At 36.3% G+C, this 20362-nt stretch overlaps 1 protein-coding gene across 1 annotated transcript in view; it reads left to right on the top strand.

Annotated features, from left to right (window-relative positions):
• Positions 1 to 19419, top strand: part of PDGFC (platelet derived growth factor C) — a 182357-nt gene extending 162938 nt beyond the window's left edge. Inside the window, exons 4-6 of the mRNA XM_006754277.1 lie at positions 7473 to 7680; positions 12411 to 12628; positions 17824 to 19419. Of these exons, the coding sequence (XP_006754340.1) occupies positions 7473 to 7680; positions 12411 to 12628; positions 17824 to 17940 (543 nt within the window). The 3' untranslated portion in view covers positions 17941 to 19419. The remainder of the gene's footprint in view (positions 1 to 7472; positions 7681 to 12410; positions 12629 to 17823) is intronic.
• Positions 19420 to 20362: the final 943 nt, after the last annotated feature.

The following is a 20362-nucleotide window of genomic DNA, read 5'->3' as shown; positions in this document are numbered from 1 at the left end:
TCAATAATAGGAGGGCATATTTGTTTTTCAGTTATCCTTTTACGTTGAGTTCACTTTTTTTCTAGTCCACACTCATCAGGACTTGGGGGATACTTCCTGGGTTACCTATGTGGCTCATTATAGCCAATTGTCCATTTGGCTTAGCTCTGGCAAAGGAGAGAATCTCTCTTTTGATGACAGAATGCTTGGCTTTTTAAGGCTAAGTTTCACAGGGGCGATCATTTTGGTCTGTTTTGTTCACAGTGCCCACGTCATAGGCTTCTTAATAAATGTTTGTTAAATGATTTAACGGACATAGTATAATATTAACCTTTCTTTGCGGGTATGGTAGATTTTAAGTTGAGAAGTCCATGACAGCGTGTATGAGTTTGCCAGGGTTGCTGTTATAAACTACATACCACAGATGGAGTCGCTTAAGCAACAGAAATTTATTTTCTCACAGATCTGGAGGCTGGAAGTTTGGGATCAAGGTGTCCGCAGGATTGGTTATTCTGAGGCCCTTCTTAGTGGCTTGTAGATAGCTGTCTTCTCCGTGTCTTTTCATGGTCGTTCCTTTGTGTGTATCTGGGTCCACAGTTCCTCTTCTTACAAGGACCAGTCATAGTGGATTGGGGCTCATCCTAATGACCCCATTTAAACGGAATTACCTCTTTAAAGGTCCCGTCTCCAAATATGTGGTACTGGGGGATGGGACTTCAACATAAGAATTTTAATGTGACACAGTTCAGTCCATAACACAGCACATATCTGTATTTGAAACATGTCGATAGCAATTCTCTAAGCATGGACCTGTTTTCTTCTGATTTTTAGAGCCACACAGCTTTCATTCATAAGCTGGAAATGGCTTTCTAGAAAGAATATCTTCTGAGGAGGGTACACCTGTATGCATGCTTAGGACAGAAGAAAAATATAAGTCTTGGATTATGTTAGTTTTTACCAGAGGACAGTGTTTCTTCAAATTTACTGATAATCTAAAACAGCAAGGAAGATTTAAGGGGGGAAAAGAGAGACCTCAGCCCCAGCAATTTACTAAGTAGTATGTTTGTTTTTAAGGCTTTCCAGATAATTTTGCCAAAGCAGTGTAGGACCCTTTTATTAATTAATATATAATTGACATATAACATGGAAATTTAAGATGTAGACATGTTGCTGTGATGCATGTATGTATTGCACTATGATTACCACTGTAGTTAGCACTTCTATCAAATCACAGGTTGTAACTTAATTATCAATTCTATTTTGTGGTAAGAACATTTAAGAACTAGTCTCCTATTGCAACTCTGAGGTATAGAATACAGTATTGTGCGCTCTAATCACAATGCTGTGTGTTAGATCTCCAGAGCTTACTCGCTTCTAACTGAAAGTTTGCACCATTTGACCAACATCTCTCCAGTTCTCCCACCCCCAGGCCTTGGCACCACCATTCTACTCTTTGTTTCCTGAGTTTTGTCTTTTTAGATTCTGCATGTGAGGGAGATCATATAGTACTTGTCTCCTCAGTCTGACTTACATCACTTAGCATAATGCTCTCAAGGTCTAGCCATGTTCTCATGGCTGAATAATATACAGTATTCCTTATCTTCTTTTTTAAAAACATATATTTTATTGATTTTTTTTACAGAGATGAAGGGAGAAGGATAGAGAGTTAGAAACATCGATGAGAGAGAAACATCAATCAGCTGCTTCATGCACACCCTCTACTGGGGATGTGCCCGCAACCAAGGTACATGACCTTGAGCGAAATCGAACCTGGGACTCTTCAGTACACAGACTTATGCTCTATCCACTGAGCCAAAGCGGTTAGGGCTACCTTATCTTCTTTATTCATTCAGATATTGATAGATACTTAGGTTTTTTTTCATATTTTTACTATTGTTAATAATGTTGCAATAAACATGGGAGTGTAGACGTCTTTTCAATATGCTATTTTCATTTCCTTTGGATATTCCTATTTTCATTTCCTTTGACTATACATCCAGAAGTGGGATGGCTGGATCATATGGTAGTTTTAATTCACAATGTTTGCAGAACGTCTATACTGTTTTCTATAGTGGCTAAGCACATTTACATTTCCACCAGCAGTGCATAAGATTTTTTTTGAAATGACACTAAAAACACAGCAAAAAGGCTATCCCCAAATCAAACTACACAGCTTCTGTACTTCAAAAAAAGCAATCAACAAAATAAAAAGGAAACTTGTGGAATGGACAAAAATATGTGAAAACCATATATTAGATAGGGAGTTAATAGCCCAAATATGTAAAGAACTCCTGCAACTCAATAACAAAAAATATGATTAAAAATGGGCAGAGGAAGTGAATAGAATTTTTTTTTCAAAAGGAGACACCCAAATGCCCAACAATGCATGAAAGGATGCTCAACATCACTAATCATCAAGAAAATGCAAGTCAGAACCACAATGAGATCTCAACGCACACCTGTCAGAACAGCAGTATTAGAGAATATGAGATAGCAAATGTTGAGAAGGATGTGGGGAAGATGGACCATCTGGCATTTACATAAAATTATGAAATTTAAAAGCTATAAAGAAACTTAACAGTCACTAAAATTAGCAGCCAAGATTGGTAGGAGGAAACGGAGGCTCAGAGCGGTTACAGTGTTTGCCCAAATTCTCTTTCCGAAATGCGAGCAGCTCCAAGATTACAGTCCAGGCTCCTTGACTCCTGATCAGAGTTCTTCTCTCATATCATGCTGTCATTCATAATGAATTTCACCAAGGAATTTTTTAAAAAAACCTCATTTTGTGTAATATCTTTAGCACATGGTACTGACCTGCTAGAATTGCACGGTTTGACAGGGCACTTCATTGCACTGAGATTTCAGATTCTTTTTCTCAACTTTCACAATCTATCCTTTCAAATACTGTGCTGCAGGGGTCTCAGTAGCCTAGAACTAGGTGGTCCACGCAGGTCATCGTTGCTACCGTGCAGGTAACCGCAGAAAGTCTTTGTTCTGGCTTACTAAAGTGGGGGTGTTGGTTTAGTTGTTTGCATTACGGAACACCAAGAAACTCTGCTTTTCATCACTGACCAGTGTCACCTACTAAATAGCCTTAGAACAATCCATAACTTAGTAATAAGTCTCTATTTTCAGGGTGACTAAAAGAGATAAGGAATGGGGAATGTGAAAAATTCAATTCCAGGCATTTGGCCCAATCATAAGTATTGCCCGAATTTTCTAGACACTAATTACTGGAGAAAATTCTATGAGCCTGTGCTGAAAAGAAGAGTTTCTGCTTATAGGAAAAATTAAAACTTAAAAAAAGAGGACTTTTTTGCCTCTCACTTCTTTTTTCCATTGCTCCCTTTTCTCTGGAAATCCCTTTAGGCAACCTAGAAAAGCAGAACTTGGAAAGTGAAGGACTTTCGTTGTTCCTTGAAATAGTGGGTGGGGTGCAGTCATGAGAAAGCCCTTAAATAAAAGCACAGCTTCCTCTGTTCTGCCCTGGAGTTGATTGGTTGAATCTAGGGGAAGTGAGTTGATTTTCCCCTCCTGTTTTTTTGGGTGGGTGCAAACTGCTGTGTGTGTGTTTATTTTTGAAATTGATCTTATTTTAATGTAAATATTTCAACCAATATATGAATGTAGTATCATATACCAAGTCGTTCCCTCCCTACTTTTGTCATGTGAAGGGATTGCTGTTCTGATACTTCATTGAACCCTGCGTGTGTATATTTTGCTCATCCAACATTGCAGGCTTATATTGTTTTGGTTTCTTTTGTATAAATACTTTAACCTTTGTCTCAGCAATATTGACTTCAGTGGGAACTTTTTACTGCTTCAAAAGGAATGCTCTATACGGAGTGTCCAACAGATGAAGAAAGCAAAATGAACCAACTCATTCTTGGATCATGGTCTAACTGAAAATAGCTTAAGTAATCATTTTATATCATGTCTAACTGTCCACTCTGACATTTTTAATGAATAATATACACTTTTTGTATTAGTTTTCCATACATTTACTCTCCGTACAGATTATGACACATTTAATTTGTTTTATATTGTCATAGTCATGAGTAATACTCAGTTATTCTTAGAGTATTACTGAACTTGAATTTACACATTACATAAACATATACATCTTGACTTATGTTTTTAAATTTGCAAAACGTTTGCATTAACTTTTTCATGCTAGAAGTTTAATATTAACCAAATTGGTTAAATTAACAATGGAACTTTTTATTGGATATTTATTTATGCCTATAATTTAATTACCAGTCATAATCGTACTCTCTGTTAAAGAACTTTTGAATTTTTTGGACAATTTTAAAAATACCTGGAGTAAATAGGGAATGTATTAAATTTGGTTTCCATTCTCAAAAGTTAGGTAGAATAGTTGGGACCATCTTTGTACTAATATTTTAGCCAGATTCTTGACATTATTGAAAATAAATCTTTAAAATAAGAATAAAATCATTGCTGATCTAAGGGTGCCACATTCATTTCAGCTGATTATCTATCTATATAAAACCTAAGTGATCATCACAACCGAACAGATGAACGAATAGGCTGCATGGGGTGACCAGGCCGGCAGGGGGGTTAGTGCAGTGTGACCAAACGACTGAGCAGCAGGCTGTGTGGGGTGACCCGGCTGGCAGGGGGTTAGTGAGGGGCAACCAAACGACCGAGCAGCAGGCTGCATGGAGTGACCAGACCAGCAGAAGGGGCATTTAGGGGCAACCAAGCCCACAGGGGTGGGCATTGGGGTGATCAGGCAGGCAGGCAGATGCGGCTAAGGGTGACCAGGCTGGCAGAGGGGGCAGTTAAGGGTGATCAGGCAGACAGGCAAGTGAGCAGTTAGGAGCCAGCAGTCCAAGACTGTGAGAGGGATGTCCAACTGTCGGTTTAGGCCCGATCCTAAACCGGCAGTCGGGCCTAAACCGGCAGTCGGAAATCCCCCAAGTGGACCTGGATTAACGAGGGTGCAGGCCGAGCTGAGGGGACCCTTCCCCCCCAAACCCCCATAGACTAATTTCATGCCTCTTGTTTTTTATAAAATTCCACCCTCCCACCCTCTGTGTGCAAATAGGACTCTATACCCACAAACCCCCACAGGAGCTGGACCTGCCCCAAGAGAGCAATCATCCTTTTTCGAAGTTGTGGAGTCGCTTCTGTTTTTCAAGCCATGTGCCCAGAGGACAGCCCAGAGAGGGAATCTTTATCAAGCTGATACAATTGAGATATATGGGACAATGATGGCCCTGTTATTGAAGAAGTTTTTATGGATAAATTGGGTTTCAAGGAAGGCCATTATAAATGGTAAAGATTTATTAGGTGGATCACAGGGAGAAGGGTTTTGCATATGGGAGAAGGGGAGCAGCGTTTATCATGGGTGGAAGTACAAGGTCTGAGATGAATGAGACATCTGCAGTAGTTAGTGAAGAGACAGGATTGATTGGAACAAAATGTGCGTGTCTTTGATGAGCAGAGGATTAGATGGGAAAGGTCAGCAAAGGTCTGATCGTAAGGAGCCTGAGTACAGTGTAAGGAATTTGGATCTCATCCCCCAGATGAGAAATCACCCTAGGCATTTGTCCAGATGCATCACATGATCAGTGATAACTTACTTTAGGTAGATTAACCCAAGGTTATACAGCATTGAATAGAAGGAATAAGGAAAGATTAAAGGCAAGGAGACAAGTTAGAAGATGCTATATACAGTACATGGTTTTCCTTATCTAGCCAAGGATCTAATGAGGATGAAAGGAAAAGCTGACTTCATAGTTGTTTTTTATTATAACCTGATCTCTGAAAGGAATCCATATTTATTATAGAAAATGTTGAAAATTTGGATATGTACACGAAAGAAAATTAAAATCACCCTTCTCTTTTAAATCATAGATGAACACAGCATTTTAGGCACTGTTGATTTTTTATTTTGTTTCAATTTATGTATGTTGACATTATGGCATATGAACACTATTTTTATATAGCTTGTTATTTTTGTCATTACTACTTAGTAGGCATTTCTTTTGTTAATAAAAATTCTCAGAGAACCTCATTTTTAATGTCTATACACGATTTCATTTCACTAGTGTAATTAACTATCCCAACAAATATAAATTCAGAATGTTTTCAACTTTTTGTTATTATTATTAATACTACTATAATGAACATCAATCCACATAAATGTTTATTTCATACTCCTCTCCCCTTTGCTACAAAAAATTAAATTACAAAATAATCCAAAAACTAAGTTGAGCATTTTGTTCATTTATTTATTTTGCCTATTTTGAGTTCAGTTCTGATAACATGTCCTACCTTTAGTGCATGTTAACAATTGTGGGGGAGGAGTCCTTATTGAAGATTTATTGAAATTACTGTCTTATTTTATTGCTTGCCATTTAAAATGAAGTATTTTGATCCATTGTTCTATATATGGGCATTTAGGTTCTTTTCAGCTTTTCTCTATTTTAAACAATGTGTGTGTGATGAATATCCTTGCACATATTTTCATGTGCACAAATAAAAGGGTATAAACCTTAACAGTGAATTACAGGGGTTGAGGACATATAAATCTTCAACTCTAGTAACTTATGTAAACTAAAGCAATTTACGCTCACTTCTGCGGGCAGCACAGAGAAATTCCAACTTACCCACATCCTTGGCAGCCCTTGCTTTTAAATGCCTGCAAATCTGATGGATGTGAAATAGTATCTTATTTTGTTTTGCATTTTTCTGAAAACTGATGAAGTTTAGCATGTTTTATGTCTGTTGGCCATTCAAACTTCTGGTCTGGAATTTGCCCATTTTGTATTTAGTTACAGTCTTTGTCTTTTTTTTTTTTTTTTTTTTTTTTTTTTTTTTTTTTTTTTTTTTTGGTATACTCTGGATACTAATCCTGTGAAAGCTATATCACTTGCCAAGGTATTCTTCCAGTATCTGTCTTTTAAACCTGTTTATTAAAAATTAAAAACAATTTTAGGCAAATTTATCAAAGTTATAAAGTGTGGGTTATAACTATCGTGGTTAACACTTTCTCCAAAGTCAAAAGCCTTTCGCCTGCCTTTTGTTGTCATTCTTTATAAGTTAATTACTGCACATTTTTAATTCATCTGACACTCATTTGCATAACTACATAGACATTTTCCAGATTAAGGAAAGTGAAAGGTATAAAACAACCATAAATCGGGTGAACTGTATTTATTAGAGTTTCCATTTTAAGTCTGTAATTGAACCCTGGAGAACTGTTTGTTTTTATTTAAGCAACAGGTAGCCACACCCCCTGAGGTTTGGGGTAATGAAATTAATGTCTTTCTCATTGACTACACAGCAAATCTACGGGGGTCCATCTACATGAAGTCTTGCAAAGTCACGACTTCTAACTGGAATTGACTGCGATTTGATTTCCCGTGTGTGTACAGCCTTAGTGTGCCGAACTTCTTGCCCAAGTCCAGAAGGAATGCATTGCCTTCTCTAAATGGTTAACAGAGGATTGCTTTTACTTTCAGCAAGTCACAGAAGCTGTGAGCCCCTCAGTGCTGCCCCCTTCAGCTTTGCCGCTGGACCAGCTCAATAACGCGGTCACTGCCTTCAGCACCTTGGAAGACCTTATTCGCTATCTTGAACCAGACAGATGGCAGTTGGACTTAGAAGATCTATATAGGCCAGGTTGGCAACTTCTTGGCAAGGCTTTTGTTTTTGGAAGAAAATCCAGAGGTAAGCTCTCTCTTCAGATTAGAATCTCATTTCCTTAGCAGCTCATGTTTTGGATTCTTCTGTCATAGCTTCTAGTGAGTCGAGTTGAAAATGCTTCAGTGATATATTTAAATAATCCATGTTTATAACATTTGAATATACTTGCATATCAAATAAGAACACATATAAAAGAGGGCACTTCATTATCACAGTGAATTTGGAAGATATAAATGGATTCTTTTGCTCAATATTCTTGTCATTTTTTTAATTCAAAAATATCATTTTGATGGTCTTCTATTATATTTTACAAGAATCAGTGCTTATTCAAACCTAATATATGGGGCATATTGATTTAGAGATTCAAGAGAGATCATCATACTGCTAAAGAATCAGGTTCGGAGCTGGAAAAGGGAAAGCTCTATCGAATTCATTATCTAACCTGTCCGGGAGGGTCAGGATTGTATCAATTTCTATTTCCAAATAATATGAAAAATAACAATGGCTCACCATAAAATAGAACTAGCCGTTCCCAAGAGAGAAAGCATAGTAGGATGGAACCCACACTATGATAACTTCTCTCTAAATTTACTTTTGAAATGATCACTTTTGAACATAAGAGCATATCTCTCTTCAAGAGTGAAGGTATTGATCACTACACTTGATTCCACATGGTCAAGAAATTGAAACTAATATTAACTGAGTTTGCTCTAAGGTTAGCTAATTTCCTAGTACCATTAGAATCCGAAAGCTTTCATATCAGACACAAATGAACATGTAATATCAATAACTGAATAATTGTAATATACCCAAAAACATCTGTTGAAGTCTGTCAGAAACATTGAAATCTGCCCCATGTCACTTTGGAGAATAGGTTGACACTGTAAAATGTATGCAGAGGGAGCAATGTTTAGTTAATTTGAGTGATTCACAGGGCCAGACTGCACCAGACTTGTTCTTCTCAATCTTGTCAGAGAGAAGCCCGCTTCCGGCCCTTTCCTGCTAAGGGTTGCAGCCCTTCTGGGCGAGGAGCTTTCATCTCAGCAGGTCACGTTCAGACTTGCCCAACCATGGTCGTTTGCTATGCCAACAGACATGGTTTCCTTTCAGCGAGATTTGAAAGCGGCGTTCAAGTCCATGGGCAGCCGAATCTTGTCCAGATGCTGAAAGCTGTTACATATTTATAAGATTTGATCTTGATGAATAACTTGATGAATAACTTACGAACAATACTTCCCTTCCCTCCCACTTCAGAACAGGAAAATGAAGACCTGTGAGGCTGGCTGAAACAGCCATGAATAGAGCCTTTGTTAGCAAACTGGAAGTAGATGATCATGCTGATCTGTAAAGAGCAGTGGAAGTAAACCAGGTTCTAAGCTCAGACCTGGTTTCTGATGGCTGATCTCGGGATTCGAGCTTAAAAATCTTCCTTCTAGTCATACGCCTTTATGCCTGTACCTCTGCACTTGGTGATCAATGATTTGGCCAGCAGCTAGCAGATAGTTTTAAAAGCATCCAGCACTGAACCAGATCTTTCAAATATTCATTTAGCACTTTCCAAATTGAAGCCCTTTGCTGTTTGCCAAAACTATTAACTTTTTAAGTATACAGTAAGTGCGAGAAAAGCAGTGTATATTTTTGGAACTTTACATAAACTAAAATGCAGGTGTGGGATAACATCTATATAGACAAACCCAACTTCCCTCCCAAGAGTCTTTCTACAAAGGAATGAGGAGTCAAACGTTTAAAAGCTTCTAATTAGACATTGAAATAGATTTTCCACAGAATAAACATATCACCATGTTACCACATTCATCTTAGAAAGACCACCCTCAGATTGCATTACAGTAATAGAATATTCTTGGGCTGAATATCTCAAAAGAATGAACAACAAACAAAATAAAATATGAGCATGGTGTGTGTTTTTTTCAGTCAAGCATTACCTTTTTTTATTAAAACTTGCAATATTGATGAATCTAAACAAGAAAATTTGCATTAGAAATAACTTTCACTGGTGTCATTGAGCTCAAAATATTCATTCTTCAGAAAGACAAATTAATGAATATATTGTCTTAGGTGGTAATTTTGAAAAGGAAATAAGAAATTTCAATGCTGAGTTTTACTTTACAAATATTTTGCAGAGGGAGGGAAAGTTCCATAATATTATAGTTAAGTGATTTTTTTTGTGTGTGTGTGTGTGTTTTAAGTATGTGTTGGGGCTTGATTTTTCTCTCCCTATATCTTTTTCCTTTTATTATTATTATTATTATTATTATTATTATTACTTTGCCTAGAAATTCTGCACAATGTTTAAAGAATTTGTGATCCTAATTTATAAAAACAGGACTTACTTTAATGAAGCTTAGGTGGGTTTGAAGCCTTAGAAATAACAAGCATAATTTTCAGATATGATGACCAAATTTAAAATCCTTCTTGTATTTTTAGCCCAGAGTGGACAGCACTAATGTTTTTCTCTTTCATTATTTTCCCTTTCTTCTTCTGGTTCAGGGTTCTCATTCATACCATGCTACTACAGAAAAAAAGAAAAAAAAAGCATATTTTCTAAGTCAGGCTTAACTAGTACTTAAAAAGGGCTTTTGACTTTTGTGTCAAACATGATAAATGAGTGGAAGCTAAGTTGAAAGTGTGTTTAAATTTTCACATTGTAGCAGGTATCATAACTTAGTTCACTTGGGAAATCTATCTAACCTTTTATTGTGGTTAAGTAAACATTTTAAAGTGAACATATACAGTCTCATTTTCTAGTTTCATGAAATAGTGTGTTTAAAAGTATTTGAGGTAGATGAATATCCTTTCAAAGCTAAGAGCTTCATTCGCATTCTAAAGAAGCATAAATCTTAAATAAGCGTCACAAATGTTGGCAGCTGGCTTCTGTATGTGCATGCATGTTTTAGGTTTTCTCCCTTTCTTAATCAGATAGTAACGTCTAGAGAAAATATCCAAAGAAGCTCGTATGTAGCTTTAACAATAAAGAGCAGTATGTGCATGTGCTATTATTGCATCAAAATGAAATCAGGTAAAATCAGGTGACATCACTTAACCTGGTTATCTCATTAATTTTATTAGAGATAAATTGGTCTTTTATAGCACTCAAAAAATGAACTCATTTCCCCTTAAATATTCAAAAGCTTTATTTTCACAGGATCATTTTTCATATGAAAAGGAAATCTTTGCATGCTCAAATAAAACTGTGATTTTTCTATTGAGATGGAAAAGATAATTTTTAACTGAATAAGATGTTGAAATTAACCTATTGAATTCGCATTTCTTGGTGTTCTCCTAACTGTGACTAAGATTTTAGTCAACCAAATAGTTTATATATGTTTACATTTATGATTGCATATGCATAACTTATAAAACATCTCTGGAAAACACATGAACGCCCTTGACATTTAGAAAAATTTGATCACATATACAATATAACATAGCCAAGAAAATAAGCATTTGATTCATGGTTACCTTGTTATTTTAAAATATTGGACTTAATTTTTAAAATGGGATTACATACTCATGATTATTTGAAGCAATCTTTAAACCAGAGAATATTTTTTCTTGTCCCTCAATTCTTGTTTATAATGTTTCCAATATTAGCAAAAGGTATTTAACTAGATTTATCACATTTTAGATAATTTTTCCTAAAGTTTAATAAACCATTAATTGTATTGATGGAAAAAAGCTCTGATCAATTATATGTTATCCAAAACCCTTCAATTTTATTGGAATTTTTTTATTTGAATATCTTTAAAGAGAAAAAAGTCAAAGTTTTAAAGCAGAAATTAAAATTATATTACATATGCTTATCATAATTGACTATTATTTATATCTTAGATATAAATTCATATTAAACATTACATATTATTTTGATATAATTTCACTAAGGCAGCATAATTTTGTGGTTGAAAACAATGGTTCTTTGAGAATTTACTATTGATCAAAGGATATTTTGTTTGGTCTTGACAAATAGATACTGTTTTAAAGAATAAAGCACAGCATAGCTATCCAACTTGTTAAAAGAATAGAGACAATGGCTATACATTAGACATTTCTTCCATCCTTGAGAAGAAGAATAGAAATCTGAGTTAAATTAAATTTCAAAGGCCAGAAATTCTCAATGTACCAGAAGCAGTGCTTTCCAACCACCTCTGCTCTTTTAAAATGTATCTTTCTTTTTTCCACTTCACACTCCACTCAGCCATCTTCAAAATTTCACTTTCTTCATTTTCTTTTAACATTTTATGATTCTTATTGCCAGAAAGATTATAAGGAAGTTTTTTCGACAAGTTTCTGTATGTTGTTCTTCATTGATGGCATGAGCTTGTAATCTTTTTAAAACTTGCATTTACTTTTTAATCAAAGTATTCATTATTTGGCAATCTATTCTTCCCTCCAATAGTCTCCTTGTTTACTTTTTTACTAAGGTTAAAAGGTGTAGCCCTCTTTTTCCTCTGTAGTTCCTATTTATAGCTCTCAACTGTTTTGTTGGCTCTGTTCTTAACATTGCACAATGGCATCTCTTTATTGGACACTAAATCATAATGAAGCTTTGTTTACTATAAAATAGAAAGTCCAACTTGCAAGCTGCACAGCTCCCAAACATAGCTACAATAGGGAGGGATATTGTCAGGATTATTGTTCATGACATAGTTTGATTTCTTTATGAAAAGAGTTTAATGGAATGTATTCAAGTCCAGAGCATGAACATCTATTTTTTTTCTTTCCTTTATGCCATGCAGTGGTGGATCTGAACCTTCTAAAAGAGGAGGTAAGGTTGTACAGCTGCACACCTCGTAACTTCTCAGTGTCCATAAGGGAAGAACTAAAGAGAACCGATACTATTTTCTGGCCAGGTTGTCTCCTGGTTAAGCGCTGTGGTGGAAACTGTGCCTGTTGTCTCCACAATTGCAATGAGTGTCAATGTGTCCCAAGCAAAGTGACTAAAAAATACCATGAGGTAGGTATATCATTTTATTTTGGGGTTCCTTTGGGTATTTTGTTGCTTTAAAAATAACAAAACAGTGTATCTGAAATGAATTTTTGTTTGGAAGGATGTAGCATTCATTAAAAACACACACCCACAAATACACTTTATGTTCTCATTTTTAAAAATAGGACCTTTAACTCAAATAACCAGACATTAAATATTTTGAAAGCTTATCCTCTGATAGTACACCGTAGGTGGTCAGTGAAATTTTCCTCTCTCATACAAAAAACAAAATGTGTTCTTTTATATGGTAAAATATGGGTGAAACTTTTCAAAAGCTGAAGGGAAATATTTTAAAGAGAAACTTGGAGATGAGTCATTGTCTACTTTGGAGAGAGAAGATCTTTGATATTTATTTTTCCATTTGAGGCAGTGTAGGCACCTATATCCCAAGAAGACACATTCATAATTATATCCATCTTCCTATTATTCACATTGCTCCAAAGAGCATGTTATGGAAGCTTCACCCTTTTATCTTTTTACAGAATCAAGAAGACCCCAATATTGAAACTTAGCAATTATTGTTTTTCAGAGCCTTGGGAACCTTAGAACTGATACACTCCAAATTCTCCATGATGCTAGAATATCCCAAATTCTATCCCACTCTCTCTCTCCAAGAGCATCGTGTAGCATTCATACATTAGGAAGCAATTCCTTCTTGATGAGTCAACTTTGATTTTTACAAAACCTTTACATTACACCAAGCCAAAATCAGTCTTTTTGACTTAATTTCAATATAGCTTCATTTCAGTAGTTTTTTATTTTTTCTACTAAATAAAAGAATCTTCAAAAGTAAATATCGGATTAAGAAGTAAAGTGACTTTTTTGACTTGCATAAAGATATCAATGTAACCCTTATCTGTTAGGTAATCTAAACATGGACAATGTCATAAGTTATACTGCATATGACATGGTTGTCCTACCCTTCAACAACATTGTGTTGGCAGCTGGGAAAGTGAGCGGGGAGGAAGCACTGGATTCCAGAAGACAATGGACCCTGTTTCCATCCTAGATCTATCTTTAACTTGTAACCATCAGCAGGGTACTGAGCTTCAATGAAACAGTGTAAGATGTGAAAATTATCTGTTTTTTTCCTAGCTATGTTATTCCAGCGCAATTACTAGAATGCAATTTTTAAAAGAAAACATCCCAAACTAGAAGCCTATGATTAAAAATAGGACAATTTTCTGCCATTACTCATGTCCTACTTTTATTTCTACACTGCATGCTTCTAATGCGCCTAGTGCCGGGAACAGTCTCCGCTCCAGTTACAGGAAGTAGACAGTTATGAGCATGGTGGCTCAAGAAGCCCCAGACAGGCTATGCCCAGAGGCCAGCCTGATTGCTGCTCCATGAACTGGGGTATCTAACAAAGAAGAAACCCTCCATATAGTAGTTCTTAAGCAAATTAAACTTAAAATACCTTACAGGCCAGGCTGATACTAGAGTTGAATGGCCTAACATAAAAGGATGTGATGAGAATAGGAATTAAACTTGAGTGATCTTTTCCCACCTAAGGTCATTTGATTTTGAATTATTCTAAAGCAAGTTTTTACTAAACAAAGTGCATTTGGAGACCTGATTTAGCCAACAAATCTTGGGTATATGACACCATTCTAAGAGATATAAAATCCAGACCAGCTATTTTAACCTTCTCAAACCAGCCTCTCAGATGCTGGTTCCATGCAATGCTTTTGGTCAAATAAATCAGTCCTCCATGAAGCATATCCTCTTCCATGCTATACTTTTAAATTTATTTTCAAATAACATTAGTTGTGGGGTTATGCAGGAAGTTGCCAAAGAGTTTGTAATATCTGTTTTAAAGTCTCAGATAAAACTTGTGTGGGGAAAGGCTGTGGACACTGCTTATAGCATCACTGGCCTTCCAGAATGGCAATGATCCATTACGCACTAGTCTTTGGGTGGGGTTGCTTGCATATGCATTATATATATAGGCACACGTATATCTTTATGGGTGAATGCAGCGGTTCTCAACCTGTGGGTCACGACCCCTTTGGCGGTCGAACAACGCTTTCACAGGGGTCACCTAAGACCATCCTCCATATCAGATATTTACATTATGATTCATAACAGTAGCAACATTTCAGTTATGAAGTAGCAACGAAAATAATTTTATGGTTGGGTCACAACATGAGGAACTGTATTTAAAGGGCCAGAAGGTTGAGAACCACTGGGTAATTACATGACCATCGAGTGTAAGTTTCCCACATCCCTAAAGTGTGTATGTATAGCAATAGAATTGCCTTGTCACCTGCTTCAAATTTCTCATAAATAGCTCCAGTAATAACCTTGTCTTACTTTTTTATCATTAATTTTTCTGTGATCATCTTTTTTATAAAGGATCAAATTACTCTATGAAAAAAGTGGGGGGTTCATTTGATGTAATTCATCATTCCTGAGCCCTGAATTTTTCTTGGTTTTATATTTTGGAAATAAGTTCTGAGTCTAATACTACTTCTGAATAATGGAATTATTTTTTATATATAACTTAAAATATTATTAATATTTTATAATACTTGGGCTTTCATTCTTTTTGATGAGCATTGTTCTCATTTACACTTTGAAGGTTTTTCCACCTCATGGGGAAGGCAGAAGCAAAAACAGAGCTTAAAAGTTCTAAGTTTTCTTTCCTTCATCTCTACTATACCAGCTTTACCATCTCTACTATACCAGTATTATCTTACTTTGTTTATATCTTCATATATCTAATTTCATTTTTCATAATTTAAAGAATAGTTTTTTTTTATGCTTAGATCTATTTATTTGGGAGGGAAATATACCATTCAATTGACTTATTCTAGTAATGAGTCCCATCCTCCAAGGTTCTGTGACACCCCAAAATGTAAGGGCACTTTGCCTACTTTGGGCAATGGTACCTGTGCCTCTATTCCTTGATGGTTCCCTCTGTACCGAATCTTTTCCTTCCCACTGGTTTTAGCTTTACCCTGGATTATTTGTTCATGTGCTTGCATTTAGAGTTTGAACTGCTCCCTCAAAATTTTGTGAGATATTCTTCTGCCTGTTTTTTTTTCTTCTGGTGTCCTAAACTATGTCCTGAAAATCCAGTGATCATCTTTCATATTATCTGGGACCTGCTGGTCATGGTCCAAGTCTAACTTTCTCTTCACAAGTTAGAACTTTCAAACAGAACTGAGAAAGAAAACAATAAGTCTGGTCCCACCACCTTGTGTAGGAATTTCTTATGCAAGACTTCAGCATCACTAGGACATAAAGAGAATATTCTTCTATCTGATCTCCACAAACATCCAGGGATGAAGACTGGGTGTGTGTGTGTGAGAAGGGGCTTTGTTTGGTGAATGCATCTTGACATAAGCACTGCTAGGGGGTGGAAGGGTTGTAAGGTTGCAGCTTAGCATCACTGCCAGTTAGGATGGCATATGGTGGCCTTCATTACCTTTCCCTTTCATAGTAATTTTTCCCTTGCCAACTGGGAAAATGTATACGCGTGGAGATAGGAATTAAAGACATTGGCTATGCCAATATTGCAATTTATCTGTCTTCCTAACCACATTAAAATAGTACATTTTTAGTCATTTTTATTCTAGCATTATGAAATGTAATAAAAATCTAATTTAGAAGTTGACTATTTCCCATAGTTATTTTAAGACTTGCAGTTTATCTTTCTGCAAAGAAAGTTACTAAATAAATAGAATGCATGACTAGGTATATTCTGAGTCTTCATAAAATTATTATCTATTGCTCTAATAATTCATATTTGGCCGAAGTACAAATACTGGCTATGCCACTTATTCTCTCTAAGCTTCTGTTCACTCATGTGTAAAATAGGGGGAATAGTTATAAATTACTTCATAGAATTCTTGTGAGTTAAAGTCTGTAAAATTCTTATTATAGTGGCTAGCACTCATAAGCATTCAAAAAATGTTAGCTAATTAGCCTTCGGCATGACCACATTCTCCAAATGAGTTATACATTCTTTTTTTTTCTTCTTATTTTAATCTTCAAGAAGAACAGTCATAAGACTTAACTTGTGCCTTTTTGGATTAATGAAAATGTCCAGGAACTTTTAGAATTTGCTCTATGAAGTTATCTGTGTCATTCCCAGAGAGTAGAGAAACTAGACAACTTCATGTTATTATGTGCTCTACGGTTTGTTTATAATTCAAACATAAATTCTAAAAAACGTGTCACTTCTATTATAAGAAATAAAATGTAATGCACATTAAATAGGTCATTCTTTTCAAGTACATCAGGTAGTCTTTTCTAAAATACACTAGAGGCCTCATGCACGAAATTCATGCAAGGAGCTTGGCCCTCGTCACCCCAGCTTCATCTGGAAGGATGTCTGGTCTAATTAGCCTACTAAGCTTTTATTATTATTATAGAAAGCTATGTCCTTTTGTTGTGTTGAAAAGAATTATGTTTAGCATCATTGTCTATTTTGCCATATATTTTATTAAAAATCCCAGCAACCCAAACTGGAAGTAACTAAGTAACTGCATTAAATAGAGCCATTACTGTCATCGCCAAATCTCCGTATACTGCACGGTAGGACCCAGCTGCAGAAAGTTAGCTGTGACGGAGGCTGATGCCTCTGAAGTACATCTAATCCATCTCATCAAGTTTATAGAGGACTTGAGGTATAGCCAAGAAAATTAATGAGTGGCATAATTGAGCAAACTCAGCTGCAGAGTGATCATGTTTCTTTTCACAGTACCGCAGTACTTGTGTGTATTGCTTCAAGCATAAATATTTGTTAAATGTGCGAACAAATGAATGACTGAACGAAACTAACAAACAGAAAAATTAATCGTGCCGTAGTGGTTCCAAAATACATCACCAAGGTGAAATTTCTCCGTATTGTGAAATGAGTAAAATAAAGTGTGCATAGTGACTCTTTCAATTTAAGGACTGTTCTTTATTCTGAAGCAGCACCCTTCCAAATTGTTGGTATTGAAATATTCTTGCTTTCATGAAAATTGATCATGTATGATTTTTTTGAGGGGTGGGGGGTTATATTCGTAATGCTTTTGCTAAGAAAAAGCACAAAATCTATAGATCTTTGTTGATCTATACATTTTTTTTCCTGAAATTTTACTTGTCTGTGAACCCATACAGGATAGATATTGATTGATTCTAACGGTCGTTTACATTGTTCCCTTCAGGTCCTTCAGTTGAGACCAAAGATTGGTGTCAGGGGATTGCATAAATCTCTCACTGACGTGGCCCTGGAGCACCATGAGGAGTGTGACTGTGTGTGCAGAGGGAACGCCGGAGGATAACGCATCGCCACATGCCGCCTTCGCCCGGCAGTGCAGCGCAGCGGCTGGCTCTGTTATAGAACTGATGCGTTACCGCCATCCATAATCTCAGTTGTTTGCTTCAGGGACCTTTCAGCCTTCAGGATTTACAGTGTGTTCTGAAAGAGGAGACACCAACCGGAATTAGGAGTTGTGCAACAGCTCTCTTGAGAGGAGGCCCCAATGACCGGGAAAAGGTCTCCGGGCATGGAAAAAATATTAAATGTTGTAGATCACTAGCTAGTTACAGAGTTACCATGCACTTACTCAGCTGGCTGTGTTCTGTTTCAGTTGTCTTGATATGACTTAGTTAATGTCAGTACAGGAAGGAAATGAGTGCAGATGGGCACCTGATTCTATTGCCTTGCTTATTAACTCTCAAGCTCCATATTCTGGGCCTAAAAATCACAGAAATCTAAGAATTTTTCCCTTATAGTCACATGTATAAACCAGAGTGTTCTATGGCCTACAACCTTGGTTTTTGGGGAAAAAGGAACTATGTTGCTATAAATCAAACTTATGTCCTGTTGATAAGAAAGACTGGATTTTCCATATTTCTTATAAAATATTTCTATCATTTAGAAGACACGAACTACATTTCCTGGTGTGGAAGAGACAAACCTGAAAAGAAGAGTGGCCTTACCTTCACTTTATCTATAAGTTGGTTTATTTGTTTTATTGTGTACATTTTTATATTCTCCTTTTGACATTATAACGGTTTGCTTTTCTAATCTTGTTAAATATATCTATTTTTACCAAAGGTATTTAATATTCCTTTTTTTATGACAACCTAGATCAACTATTTTTAGCTTGGTAAATTTTTCTAAACGGAATTGTTATAGCCAGAGGGACAAAGATGATATGAAATATTGTTGCTCTGACAAAAATACATGTATTTCACTCTTAGACGGTGCTAGAGCTTAGATTAATTTGCATTTTAAAATATTGAAATGGGAAATAAATAGAATTTGGTAAATTGTGAACACTTTTGAAATACGTAAGTGATCATATCCTCTGCTCCTGTTATTGGAGATGCAAATAAAAAGTGACATAGGGACATAGGGAAATAGAAATCGGATCCATCATTACTAACCCCGAACCCTTATTGTGGGAAGCGCGAGCCTAGCTCAGAAGAACACGAAGCACCTTGAAAAAAGAGACTCGATGGCTTCCTGCAAAGCTCTGCTGTCCTGTAGGAACACATCCTATTTATTGCGATGTTCTGGTTTTATTCTCTTGAAACTCTGTTCCACACGCTTGTATAAATACATGGATATTTTAATGTACAGAAGTATATCCCTTAACCAATTCACATATTGTACTCTCTGGCAATTGAAAAGGAAATCAGTAAAATACTTGGCTTGTAAATGCTTAATATTGTGCCTAGGTTATGTGGTGGCTATTTGAATTAAAAATGTATTGAATCACCAAATAAAAGAATGTGGCTATTTTGGGGAGAAACTCCAGTGTTTGTGTGTGTGTGTTTGTTTGTGTTGTGTGTGTGTGTGTGTGTGTGTGTGTAAGAGTTGTCTCTGAAACTCCCAGAAGGTGAGAAGTGATAAAATTTCTTGTTACCATAAATTTTCATTATGCAAAAGTGGATGTCAGTTTAGAAGACAAGTAATGAAGTGGATATTTCTATTGAGGCTTCTCTGTCTCTTGTCTCCAATGCTTTTTAAAAAAATAATATATTTTTGTTGATTTCAGAGAGGGAGGGAGAGGGAGAGAGATAGAAACATTAATGATGAGAAAGAATCATTGATTGGCTGCCTCCTGCATGTCCCACACTGGGGATAGAGCCCATAACCTGGGCCTCTGGCCCCACAGGTTAACCCTCAATGACTGAGCCATGCCAGCCAGGTCTCCAGTGCTTTTCAGCAGTAGTTTCCTTATTCTTACTGGTCTGGACACTTATTTCTGGTCAATTAAATTGCAAATGACTTGAAAGTTGCCATGTGACTTGTGAAATGCTTAATGATAGATTATATAGTGATATTAAGCAGGAGAAAGAAACAACAATCCTGTAACTTGCCACTCATGTTTTAATGTTCAGTGACAAATCCGGGCTGGGGCAAGCCTGAATGCATTTGGCAAATGGGTTGATGTATTTTATATAAGACACTGCAAGGTGTGAATCCCCAATTTCAATTGTAGATTTCTATTTGAGCTGATGTCTTATCCCTGCCTTTCAACTTGCCTGAGACAGGAGGACCCAGGGCTTTGCTGTCCTCAGACACTTCTTCTAAGTAGTACTCTTTTTGGGGTACTTTTCCATCTGGCAATCCTACCCTGCACACAAACACATGAAAAGCAAATGAATAAAATGAACATTCACGTTTTGTCTTACTGCTTTACCTTCTCATAGTTTTGCCCCAGTCTTTTGAAGCTTACTAGATACAGCTTA

This window comes from Myotis davidii, unplaced genomic scaffold (genome assembly GCF_000327345.1).
Source record: "Myotis davidii unplaced genomic scaffold, ASM32734v1 scaffold392, whole genome shotgun sequence".
NCBI lineage: Eukaryota > Metazoa > Chordata > Mammalia > Chiroptera > Vespertilionidae > Myotis > Myotis davidii.
The sequence above is the reverse complement of the archived record's forward strand: the minus strand, read 5'-3'. Positions and strand labels throughout refer to the sequence as shown.